This window comes from Hemiscyllium ocellatum, chromosome 4 (assembly GCF_020745735.1).
Source record: "Hemiscyllium ocellatum isolate sHemOce1 chromosome 4, sHemOce1.pat.X.cur, whole genome shotgun sequence".
Taxonomy (NCBI): domain Eukaryota; kingdom Metazoa; phylum Chordata; class Chondrichthyes; order Orectolobiformes; family Hemiscylliidae; genus Hemiscyllium; species Hemiscyllium ocellatum.
In genome coordinates, this window is record NC_083404.1 from 76,421,679 (window position 1) to 76,435,201 (window position 13,523).

The window sequence follows — 13,523 nt, forward strand, 5'->3', positions numbered from 1 at the left end:
GAGTGTCTGAGCAGGTTATTGTCCTTTTCTATCATTTTTATTGAGAATAGATTTTTGGAGTAATAAATGGCTAAGTTGGATTCTCCTGCCATTTGTGTACAGATCATAGCTGAGTGATTTTCCATGTTGGAGTTGTAGCTAATGACATGTCTAGTTCTGGATCGCATCTTCAGTATTAGTGGTGGAATATTTTCAGGTCTCAGCGCTCTTGCAGTATCCAGCACCTTCAGCAGTTTCAACATCAATTCGAGTGAATTGGAATTAGCTGAAGAACAGGCATATAGGAACTGCACATGCTGGGATCTGTACTGAAAGCAACAAATGTTGGAGGTCACAGCGGGACAGGGAGCATCCATGGAGAGAAAGAATGAGCAAGCTAATGTTTAGAGTCTAGATGACTCTTCAGAGCTGAAAACTAGCTATTGTGATGCTGGGAACCTCTACCAGAGGCCAAGTTACATCACCACTTGGCATTTCTGGCTGAAAATAATTGCAAGTGCTTTAGTCTTGCTGGTGGGCAGGTTGCTGCTGTCATTGCCATTGCAAACATTCATGGAATCTTTTCCTTTGACGGTTGTTCAATTTTCCATCATTCAGAATTAAATGTAGCAGAAATGTAGGGATTTGATTTTGATTTGATGCGTTTTTGTGGGATTGCTTAGCTCTCTTTGGCATATTATTTCTAATGTTTAGTTCACGTAATTTTGAGTTGTAGCTTCACTTGAGAATGACTGCTACTGCCGTGGCATATTTCTGTACATTCTATTTTGAATAATTTTTAATTGGAACCAGCAAATTTACATGAATCTCCCCATTTCTACGTATCTGTTTACAAGATTTTGATAGTTCTGTGGCATTTGTTTGTCACACTTTATTTAAATAAAATCAGTAAATGCATTTCTTAGTCTGGCATCAGCTCAAAGTAATTGAGATAGGGTTTTTTTTAAATAAAACCTCTGAAGAACTAAATGTCCTTTAAATACATACATGGTTGTCTGGATTCCTTCTTCAAAGTGAGTTGCAATGTAATTTGATGCTGGAACCTTTTGATGTATTTCTATACTGCCTAAAAGTAATTTGTAAATGTGAATTTTGTATCATAAATATATTATTTTCTACTAACAGGGATTTTTAGCAAATCAGCAGAGGGCTGAAAACCTGAAAGACCCATCAGTTCTTCCTGATTTATGTCTGAGTCATGCAAATCAGTTAATGATTATGTTAACAAACCACAAGAAACTGCTGGATATTAAACAGAAATGTACCACTGCTAAGCAGGAACTTGCAAATAACTTACAAGTCAGATTGAAGTAAGTATGATTGTTTGAGATCAAAAGTTTAGTTTCCAAAGTTTCTAATTAAGGAGAAATGAGCAATTTCTCACAACAAGAAGGCATCATTTTCACTTCAAACGTTAGTTGCTGACTAGTGATTTTTCTAGTTTTAATTTCTGTTTATAAAATATCTTTGTTTATGGAGATAAGTTCACATTTGGAGCTCCATTTCAAAATTGAATTCCATATTAATATGTTAAATATACAATGGATGTATACTTTCCCTGTGGCACTGAGATATCAATAACTGATGCTCCAGTCTTTGAATTGTGTAAAGTTACTTAAAAGCTGTCTCTAAATTGTTTCTCAGTCCTTAAATTGCACTGTTATCATTATTTTTGAACCTGTTCTTCAATTTTGACAACATGGCGCAGGGAATATTCAATCTTCAATTATTTGTTTTGAAATTTGCCTGCTTTTCCAGTGCCAGTTTGTGGTACAGGTGCACAATCCTTTATCTGAAACCTGCAGGACCAGCTGGCTTTCAGAATTTGGAATTTCTTGGACTTTAGAATAAGTGACAGTTTAACGGTGAAATTAAAACAATCTTACCGAGCACCAGTGAGCACGATGAGCCCTGAGGCAGAATTGACATCTTCCAGAGCTGGGCCACGCCCCCATGTCACATCTGAGTCATGTGGTTTGCTTGGGTATGGAGTTGGGTTAACTGTGTTTGCACACCAAACAACCTCATTACGGAGAAAAAAAGTCACAAAGAAAGTTTGGATTTTGGAGCTTTTTGGTTTTCAGGATTTTGGATAAAGGATTGAGTACTTGTACTATTGCTATCTGATTATTGTGCATGACAGCTCAAATGTAAGAACAGAATATTAACTTAAATGTTGAGATGAATATTACTAATTTTGCTTTCTGAAACAATTGTTCATTTAATATTTTTAAATTAAACACACTGTTTTTAAGAGACATTAATTCCTGCTTAGTTTGACTTCTAACATGCCTAGAATACCCATTACAGTAATGTTCATAAAACATTGGCAGGCCCTCAAACGCTGCCACAACACTTTGCAAAATTCAATCATTTGGGGTGATAATTGGAGGAAAGTCACTCCAAAAGTAAAATTGACCGATTCTATGAGGAGCTGCTCCCCAGTGGACTAAAAAGGTAATTTGTGGTTTTATTTGAAATGCCTTCTGTCATCTTTTACTCCTTGCATGTGCAATGAGTTAGTTATCTACCATTGTTAAAGATGTTATTGTGGCAGAAGTTTTCAGTAAATTTCACTGGATAAAATCTTTCCAGATCCTATGTTTCAAAGTCATTCGATTTAGCGTTTATTTTGTTTTTGATTTGTTTTTATTAGATGGTGCTGTTACGTGATGCTTCATGCAGATCAGAATGGTGAAAAACTCCAGGCTTTGCTAAGGCTTCTGACAGAACTGCAAGAGAGAATACGAATTGTTGAGGCACTTAGCAATGTTCCTCAAATGTACTGCCTTGCTGTAGTTGAGGTAGTAAGGCGAAAAGTGTTCACTAAACATTACAGAGAGGTGTGTCTAATCAATTCTGTTCTAAATCTTATAATATTACTATGGATGTACAACATTTAAAACTAAACTAATTAGCTTTCTTTTAACTTGAAAGTGGGCCAGTGCTCTTGTAAAAGAAGGAAAACAGTTCTACGAAGCTGAGCGAGTAAAAAGGGAATCCTTTGGGAAACTGTTTCGTAAGTAATTTTCTCCATAATTTAGATTAATTATCTGATTTCTAAGAATCTCTTGCGTTGCTTGTCCTAATTTCTGCTGTATGGCAAGAATTCAATGTTTTAGAAAACAGAATTATACCTAAAGGGAGCTGACATCTGCTTCTCTATTGAATTTGTTGTGTGCCTGAGTGGGAGGAACAATGACTACAGCTCCATACTTGCTGCTCTCATGTGCACTCTGCAGAATTCATTGTTATCTCCTGCTAGTGAACCTGATGCCACTGGACGTAGATTGGAGAAAGGTAAGGGCGAAGATTGGAAACTGGAGTTGGGGGGAAATGAATGCCAACAGCTAGTCAATGCCAAGTGAGGACTGCAAATGCTGGAGATCAGAATCGAGGGCGCGTTTCTGGGAAAGCGCAGCTGATCAGACAGCATCCGAGGAGCAGGAGAATCGATGTTTCGGGCATAAGCCCTTCATCAGGAATGAGGCTTGTGGGCCGAGGCTGAGGTAAATGGAAGGGGGGTGGGATTGGGGGATGGTGTGGGAGAAGGTAGCTGAGAAAGCGATAGGTGGATGAAGGAGAGGGAAAAGGTCAGAGGGGGAAGTGATGGACAGGTCCAGAGGGCGGTGCAAAGTTGGAGGCTTGGGACTGTGATAATGTGGGGGGAGGGTACTGAGGACGCTGTTGAAAGCCACATTTATCCAATGTGGTTGCAGAGTCCCAAGGCAAGATATGAAGCGTTCTTCCTCCAGCTGTCAGGTGGTAAAGATTTGCTGGTGGAGGAGGTCCAAGACTTGCATGTGCTTGATGCAGTGGGAGGGGCGGTTGAAGTTTTCAGCCACAGGGCAGTGGGGTTCCTGGGTGCAGGTATTCCAGAGATGGTCTCTGAAACGATCCGCAAGAAGACGTCCTGTCTCCCCAAGGTAGAGGAGACCACACTGGGTGCAACAGATGCCAAAAAAAACATTGGTAGATGTACAAGTAAATTTCTATCCGAGAAGGCAGAAAGTATGCATTTCGATCTTCCTTGCGTAAAACATTGTTTTCAATCTACCTCATTGTAATACCTCACCTCACTGCCAACAAGTTCCCTGTTGGAGTGAAACTGACTTACATAGTCTGCGGGAAGTTACTCAACCTCTACTGCCTTCAAGCCAAAACCAAAGTCACCCTACCGATTGTCATTAAGCTGCAGTATACAGATAATGCTTGCATATGTGCAATCTAAGGATGTACTCCAGACCATCCTCTGCACCATTACGGAGGCATATGAGAGCATGGATCTCACCCTGCACATCCATAGGCCAAGGTCCTCCACCTACCTGCTTGGTATTGTGGAGTGAACTCCTGATCATAGGGGTCCACGGGGAGAGGTTGTAGAACATTGACCACTTCCACTAGAGTTGTAGAGAAGTACGGCATGGAAACAGGCCCTTCAGTGCAACTCATCTCTGTTTACCAGATATCCTATATAAATCTAGTCTCATTTACCAGCACTTGCCCCATTTTCCTCTAAACCCTTCCTATTCATATATCACATCCAGATGCTTTTTAAATATTGTAATTAGAGTCATAGAGATGTACAGTATGGAAACAGACCCATCGGTCCAACCTGTCCATGCCGACCAGATATCCCAACCCAATCTAGTCCCACCTGCCAGCACCTGGCCCATGTCCCTCCAAACCTTCCTATTCATATAGCCATCCAAATGCCTCTTAAATGTTGCAATTGTACCAGCCTCCACCACATCCTCTGGCAGCTCATTCCATACACATACCACCCTCTGCGTGAAAAAGTTGCCCTTTAGGTCTCTTTTATATCTTTCCCCTCTCGCCCTAAACCTATGACCTCTAGTTCTGGACTCCCCTACCCCAGGGAAAAGACTTTGTCTATTTATCCCAGCCTCCACCACTTTTCTCTGGCAGCTCAATCCATACACACACCACCCTTTGTGTTTACCCTTAGGTCCCTTTTAAATCTTTGTCCTCTAGTTCGACCTTGCCCATTTACCCTATCCATGCCCCTTGTGATTTTGTTAAACCTCCTATAAGCTTCTGACGCTCCAGGGAAAACAGCTCCAGTCTATTCAGCCTCTCTATAGCTCAAACCCTCCAACCCTGGCAACAGCCTTGTAAATCTTTTCTGAACCCTTCCAAGTTACGCAATATCCACCCTGTAGGATGGAGACCAGAATTCCACACAATATTCCAAAGGTAGATTAAAGTCGTCAAAGATTATTTGTGTCCCTTTGTTACAAGCATCCAGTAGTTTTTCTTATATACATTGTGCTTAGCGTTATGGGCCCGTAGGTCACTATGACCAGTGAATGATTTTCCATAACATTCCTCATCTCCACCACTCCAGTTTTTAAAATTATTGTTCATTCATCAGTTATGGATGTTGTTGATTGTGCCAACGTTTATGGTATATCCCGAGTTGCCTTTGAGAGCATGTAGCTGAGCTGATTTATTGAACCATTGTAATCCATCTAATACAGGTAGACCACGATACTGTTAGAAAGGGAGTTCCAGGATTTTGACCTAGAAACACTAAAGGAATGGTGATATATTTCCAAGTGAGGATTGTGATTGGCTTGGTGGGGCTGGGGGTGGGGGAGGGGGTGAAGAACATGCAGGTGATGGTGTTCCCATGTGTCTGCTGCCCTTGTCTTTCCACATGGTGGTGGTCATGGATTTGAAAGGAACTGTGTAAGGAGGGTTGGTGAATATCTGCATTGCATCTTGTAAATGGTACACACTGTTGCTACTCTGTCGGTGGTGGAGTGAGTAACCATTTGTGGATGAGAGTTCAAGTGAGCTGCTTTGTCCCAGATATAATCTAGCTTCTTGAGTAATGTTGGAGCTGCACTCCAGCCAGGCAAGAGCAGAGCATCTCACAGTGATGTTTGTATTATAGATGGTGGACAGACATTGAGGAGTTAAAAGGTGAAATATTCATTGTAGATTTCTTAGCCTCTGACCTGTACTTGTAACCACAGTTTTAAATGGCTAGTCCAGTAGAGTTTCTGATCAATGCTAAATGATGATTCTCCATCCTTATTTCTTGAAACAGTGGTACTCCTCCATCTTCACCTAGCTTCCTATCCTTCTTGAATATCAATTAGAAATTATCCAAAAGCAGTTTTATGGGAACACTTGTGGTGCAGTAGTAATGTCCTTACCTTTGAATCACAAGGTCCAGGTTCAAGTCCAACTGGCTTTATAGGCATATAATGACCATCTCTATTCAGAAAATATCAATACTCTAATTGATCCCAAGGTTTTTACGAACAGTGGTATTGTCTCTGCCTCTGTGCCATTGTGCCCAGGTTTAAGTTCCACCTGACATTGTTATAAAATGTTCAAACATGTTGATAAAATTGAACTGGACTTGCCTGGTGTGGATTACTTATCATAGTCTCATCTAGCTGATCTGACAGAGTGTCACTTTGCTCATCTCTCTATTAATGTACTTGTACAAAAAGCTTCATGTAAATTGCGAGGAGTTTGTGCACCAACTGTATGTTAACACTGAAGTTTCTCCTCCCACAGGAAGATCATTTCTTCGAAATCGCTTGTTTAAGGGGCTCGACTCTTGGCCACCATCATCCTTCTGTGTATGTATGCATAACTCTTGTCTGAAGGATCAGTGCATTAAATTTGCTATGATTTGGAGATACCGGTGTTGGACTGGGGTGTACACAGTTTTTTTACATAAATTCCTGCAGTTTTGTTGTGCATGGTACATTGGGGAAACTGAGCAAAGGCTACGACAGCGGATGAATGGGCACCATGTAACAATCAACAGACAGGAGGGTTCCCTCCCAGTTGGGGACACTTTAGTGGTCCAGGGCATTCAGTCTCGGACCTTCGGGTGACCATCCTCCAAGGTGGACTTCGGGACAGGCAGCAGAGGAAAGTGGCCGAGCAGAGGCTGATAGCTAAGTTCGGTACCCATAGGGAAGGCCTCAACCGGGACCTTGGGTTCATGTCACATTACAGGTGACCATCATTGGACTACACACACTCTCACATACACACGGACACAGGTACACACAGACGTGTACACAGACACCCACACACACACCCTTATAGACACACACATTCCCACGCTCACACATGCACCCCCTCACAGACTTAAGACACTCTGCACCCACTACTCACTCACACTCACAACCCCTACCCCAGACAGACAAAGACCCACATGCGCACACATTTTGTGTGGTGAATTTATATTGCAGAGTTACATTGCACTTTGCTCAAAAACTGCACATATTCATGTAAAACTCTGAGTTCAAAAACTGCAGGAATTTATGTAAAAAACTGTTATCTCACTTATTAGATTAGAATCAATCTAAACATCATAGACAGAGAACACAGGGGGCTAACACCTTCAGCATATTGTTAGGTATCACCATTGTTAGCAACTAACCCGAGAATGCACTTTAAAAAGAAGGGTTTTGTGATTTATACATGAAAGAAGTGAAACTATCACTGTATTCTAACAGATGAAAGGCTTAACAGACATTCAATTTTTCAATGTATAATTTCAGTTACATCACACTGCAAATTTTTGCTATAAATTCTGTTTCGATCGAGCCCTCCACAATCGCCTGATGAAGAAGCGTCACTCAGAAAGCTAGTGTGCTTCCAATTAAACCTGTTGGACTATAACCTGGTGTTGTGTGATTTTTAAATTTGCTAGAATGTTATAAGTTGTTGAGCTTCTGCACCAAGATTTATTTGTATATTTTTTGAAGAAAATGTTCGAATCATAGATTAGAAATTTCCCTGTGGACTTCTGAACCTCGTTCTCAGGCTAAAATGTGGGTCATTAGCCCTCAGTGTGGTGATCTTCTCCAGAGGTGTGAACTATTGATCAGCAGAAAGATCAGCTGTTCTGTTAACCATAATGGATGAGCTCTTTGCCCAGTCATAAACATTCCGTAGAGTCTAGAATTCAAAATTTTATTTTGGTAGTGATTGCAAAAGCTGCACTTAAATTTGTCATGGGATCTTTATTATATGGTTAACTGTTCACTTTTTTTTGTTGAACATATTAGCACTGAGAATTTAAAACTACTACGCCTTGCAATGCCGACTGTCAGACCATGACCTCAATCAATCTGTAATTCCTTCCTAAGCTATTGATATTCAAATATGTTTGAACAGCTCTAATTTGATGTACTGTTGCTAATACTTGATTCTTAACAGGGTGATGAAATTTTAATTCCAGAAATGTTTGAGAGCTGTTGTGAATAAATGAGAGATGCATACTTCCTTTTCTACACTGTTCTCTAGCAAGGCAAAACTAAAAACTTCTGTATCTATATTTAATGTAGACTGTGGTTACCAGATTCTCATTACCAGTAATACTGATAATGCAGGATAGCTGGTTATTTAGTGTAGGAAAATTTAAGGCGCCATTGCAAAGATAAAATGTGAGACTGTTCACTCCTCACATTTACCATTTGTGCTACAATTAGTTTTCATTATCGTTTGCCACTAAAGTTGAAATTGCAGGGGGCAAAACCACATTCTAAAATGTTATTTTTGAAGTGTGTCTCATTACACCATCTTGAGAATTGCATAATTGAGAATAATGTTCATTATTTATGAAATATATTTTGCAACAATATCATTGAATTGTTAACTTTTATTGTTATAGACACACAAGCCTCGAAAGTTTGACTTTGAGCTTCCTGATGTATCATTAACTGACTTACAATTTCTGCAGTCCTGCTGTCCTTCGGAAGTTCAGCCTTTTCTCAGGTAATTGTGTATCATTGAGGCTTGTAGTTTATGTTCTTCCAAGGATATAAATTGACTTTATTTTTATTTATTCTATCACTTGTGCAGACGACAGTTTAAAAAAACACTTTCTGGTTCTGGTTTAACTGTGATATTTCATCTGAGGATGGAAAGAAACAAAAAAAGTATTTGATCGATTGTGTCAGAAACTTAACACCTGTTTCTCAGAGCATTTGATCCCAGCTGATGTATTACTGGATAAATCAGATCCCAGGATGAAATATGGCTCAAAAGATCCTATTTAGTCTTTGTTTTTTTGAGGTAGTCTTTCACTGAAGCATAAACATGTAATCCTATGATCTGGGTTTAACAATAAAATAGAACTTTATCATGCAAAAGAAGTTCAGATAAAATAGAATAAACTAAAATAGAATAAGCATAACAAGTTTAATAATTTCAAAATGCTTAGTAAAAGTGCAATCTCTCTCCTTTCCAAGCTCTCATTAATAGTACTTGCACCAAACAAAGCTTGTTTCTCTTTCTCATTTATAGGGTGTAACTGTGGTTTCAATGCTATCTTCATACAACTGAGGTTGGACTTTCACAGCTTTAAATACCCAAACACTTCTGATCTGGAACTCTCAAACTAATCTCTTTGCACTGATTCTCATTTTCAACAGTTCAATTTTTAGTTCTTTCTTTCTTTCTTAAGCCACTATGTTACAGGTCAAGCTGCAACTCTCTTCTGCAATCTGCCCAAATTGAAGCTTAAGACATTTATTTTTGCCAAGTTATAGGTGTTTCTTAATCAGAAAGAAAAATCAATCCCTGGCTTTCTATACTAAACATTAAATGCATTACTGTTCACTGTATCCTCATAAAAATCTAAATAAAATTCTCGTTAGTTTCCAAATTATCTCTGACTGACTGTGTTTTAAAAAAAAATCATTAAACCACTTCAGCCATGGAGAACAACACACATGCCACATGGAAAAGATAAAAAAATCAAAGTGATATTAAAATATATGTAAATATCATGCTTTATGTCTCACAGATAGATTCAGAGTTAGATTTTTGTTCAGCTGAATTCCTAAGTCTTCCACTTGGAAACATTTTTGTGTGTTCAACCATTAAAACATGACTGGAGGTCGTTCTCATTCTTGTTTCCAGTCAAGTATCAAGGAAGTGGCGAACTCTTGTTAGAAACATCGCACCTGGAACTAAAAAAGATTGATGAATCTTTTGGAGCAATTTAAGTCTCAGATTACTTAGTAATCAGTTACCTGTATAAATTGACTGGTTAATGTGGAAAAGCTCACTGTACAATAAGTTAATGTCCTTTTCAGATGACCATATTGAAACATTATTTGATAAAATTTAAACACATTAAATATACTGACTTTAAAGAAAGATAGCTAAACTTGACTGGTGCTGCTATGCATAAGTATTTTGTTTTGACATGTTCGTTAATCCAGAAATTGTCCATAGGCATTCATGAACTTCCCTCAAAAACATATCTGCTAGACTGGGTCTGGGGCAGGTGAGGGAGCGAACAGGTATGATCTCAACCAGTCATTCTGACAGTTGTCTGCTCATGACACTGCTGAATAATCTTTGGGCTGATGAAGTCCTCCTTTAGGATATCCTCCGTTGTGTTGTGTGCCTCTATATTATTGTGCTAAATTGGGACAGACTTCAAACAGATCTACAAACTTTGAATGGCTGCCTGTGAGACATTGTGGGATTTAGCGGAATCAGCACCCTCTCCAAAGCCTCCACATCCTTCCTGTAATGTGGCAACCAGAATTGAATGCAATACTTTGTGGCCTAACCAAAATCTTTTAAAGCTGTAACATAACATCCTGACTTTGGTACTCAATTCCCTGATCGATTTTTAAGGTAAGCATGCCGACTTTCGTGGCCACTTTACGAGAGTTGTGGACTTGAACCTCAAGATCCCTCTGTACATCAATGCTATTCAGAATCCAGCTGTCAACAGTATACCTTCCCTTAGCATTTGACCTCCCAAAGTGCAGCACTCATACTTAGATGAATTAAACTCCATCTGCCATTTCTTTGCCCATATCTGCAACTGATCTTTATTCCACTGTATTCTTTGACAACCTTTCTCACTATCCACAACTCCACCGATTTTCGCATCATCTGCGAACTTACATTTTCATCCCAGTCATTTTTGTACATTACAAACAGAAGAGGTTCTAGAATGAATCCCTGCGGAACACTGCTATTTACAAACCTCCTACAAGGAAAAACTCCTTTACAGAAGGACTGGAGTTAATCTGCGGTGTGGTTCTGTTCACTATTATAATTCATACTTTTCAGTGTTTTACAGGTGAAGAAATAAGTTACGCCCTATTGAAACATTAATCCTAAAATTGCGTCTGATTCATTTAGGCTTGTGTTGACAGCTATCTGAATTTCCCGGAGATGATTGGCTCATCAGTTCAAAACACAGCGCTTCATCTACCAGTTTTGTTTATGGGTTTAGTCTGTATCAGCAGTACTGCCTAAGATGTTTTCTGAGTGAAATCTTCACTGTACTTTTCTAGTTTAGGGATGATTTCAGATTGTTTCAAATTTGCATCAAGTTTTACTAAACAGTTTCATTGTATTCCTTGTATTTGTAATCCATTAATTTAATGATCTTCAATTAATTACTCTAAGACCAGTTTTACTCCTATTGGTGCTGTGTAAACCACATATGAAAAGTTTGCCTCTAATTTCTGATCCATCACACTAGAACTGTTACTTAATGTTCAAATATGCAGAACTCATTTAGACATGCACCTAATTGTGGGAAGTACGTAAGAGTTTTAAGACTTAGGAAAGAAAACACCCAAGTTATCTTCCCAAAAACAGATTAAGAATTGATTTATTTTGTATAGAGGTAACATTGTATCAAAACTGAAGAAAATGTAAATGTGTTTTATATTGTTTTCCCTTCAGTGTGAGCTTACTCTGGTGCTTGAGTCACTGACAACACTGAATTTGTGCTGTATGAATTTGTGAACAAGTTTGAGTGCAATCATTTTAGGGAACTTGGTGATTTGTACCCTACTAAAAGAGAAAAAAAAATCTGTGTTCTGTGACTGATAATTTATATGTTAGTGAAATATATTTACAGAATAAAGGAAACGCTGCCAAAGGTAGGCAAACTAATATAAAAGAACTGCGGTTGCTGGAGATCTGAAACAAAAACAAATTGTTGGTGAAACTCTGCAAATCCGGTGGCCTCTGAGGTGAAAGCAGAGTTAGTATCCTGAATCAGCTGAGTCTCCTTCAGAACAGTAGTTCTGGTGAAGAGTCACCAGCTTGAAATGTTAACTCTGCTTTCTCCTCACAGATACTGCCAGATCTACTGCATTTCACCAGTGATTTGTTTTTGTTTGGAGGTAAACTTTTACCTATGACATGAAATAGCATGGCTTGACAATTCCAAATACATTTTAGAAAGATACGCAACTGTTTTTTAAATCTAAATCTGATTGTTTTCTTTCCTGTATTATCCTCCACATACCATTGGTAAAATCAGCATTCTGGGGGCGTCAGTCCTTTTTTTTTAAAAGACTTCTTTTCAGCCAGAACCATCTAACTTTCCTTTCACATTCAAGAAATATTCTATGATCAATTTTAACTGTCTCTGTCAGTTTGTATAATGTTTAATCCTCCTATCATTGGGACTTTTTATATTTTGTTTATTTTAGGAAGAAATTATCTTGCCTTGTTTTAGTAAAATATGTTTTATGTGTTAGAATAATATTAAAATGATCATTGTATCAGACTGAGCGTATGCATCAAAATTTATCTTTAGTTGCAAGGCTGTTTTTGCAATCGGCTTGAATGTGTTGGTCCAGATGTTGCTGGACTTTCTTTCTGTTTATTATTCATGAGAGAATCTAGTGCATGTATCTTAGTAAATTGTATCCCTCCGGATTTTTTTTTTGCTTTAGAAAAGCAATAAGGTTAATTTGGCTCTTCACTGTTTTGTGCTTTTCTAAAACTTAGTCATTTTCATTTTCTGAGGGAAAAGCAATTTCTCATATGTTTTCTGCATGTTTAGTTGAAATCCTGAGGATATGCCATTGGACATGGGTTGCTGAGATAATTTGTTTGCATCAGCCAAATGACTGACTTTGAGGAATGTTGAAGCTGGACAAAATTGGTCAAAATTGTAAATTGTTTGAACATTTAGTAATTGCAGGTTTCTTAACCTGATTCCTCGTAGGTGTGGGACCACTATAATTCAAAAATGCAATTGTAACTTGAGAACCCATAATGAAAATTGATGTTAAAAATTGCATTGATCTTTTAATAATACCCTTATGCTTTTTCTCTTTTTCAGTGGAATCCATTAATAGCAAAACCACATTAAATAGATGTTTTCTTTTACAGACACTTGAATAGACAGGGTAACGCTTGCACCTGAATCTTGCTTAACTGGTTCCACTTCCTCTCTACACAGAAATCTAATACACCATACCATGCCATCATAAAATTTGAATTCTTGGCCAGTTTTTTTCTGATTGTCTCTGACCTTACAAGCAATCTTTGTCACAATTGGATTTCCTCTATGTTTTAACAAGCATGTTGCTTTTTTTATGACCTCTGATCATGTAACTGGGGGACTGGCTTGACTTCGGCTTGTTGGTGAATGAGGACTATCAAAACTTGCAACCTCTTCTTCTCTGGTTCCTCTAGTTGGGATTAGATCCTGAAAAATATCTCTTGCTAATCTGTTTGAAATAAAT

The 13,523-nt window shown here is 38.5% G+C and overlaps 1 protein-coding gene across 4 annotated transcripts in view; it reads left to right on the forward strand.

Moving 5' to 3' along the window:
* Window positions 1-13,523, forward strand: part of rb1cc1 (RB1-inducible coiled-coil 1) — a 212,872-nt gene that overhangs the window by 57,784 nt on the left and 141,565 nt on the right. For all 4 annotated transcript variants that reach the window (XM_060823471.1, XM_060823474.1, XM_060823473.1 and 1 more), the window contains 5 exons: window positions 1,126-1,310; window positions 2,657-2,843; window positions 2,938-3,019; window positions 6,556-6,620; window positions 8,672-8,775. In XM_060823471.1, coding sequence (XP_060679454.1) covers window positions 1,126-1,310; window positions 2,657-2,843; window positions 2,938-3,019; window positions 6,556-6,620; window positions 8,672-8,775 — 623 coding nt within the window. The remainder of the gene's footprint in view (window positions 1-1,125; window positions 1,311-2,656; window positions 2,844-2,937; window positions 3,020-6,555; window positions 6,621-8,671; window positions 8,776-13,523) is intronic.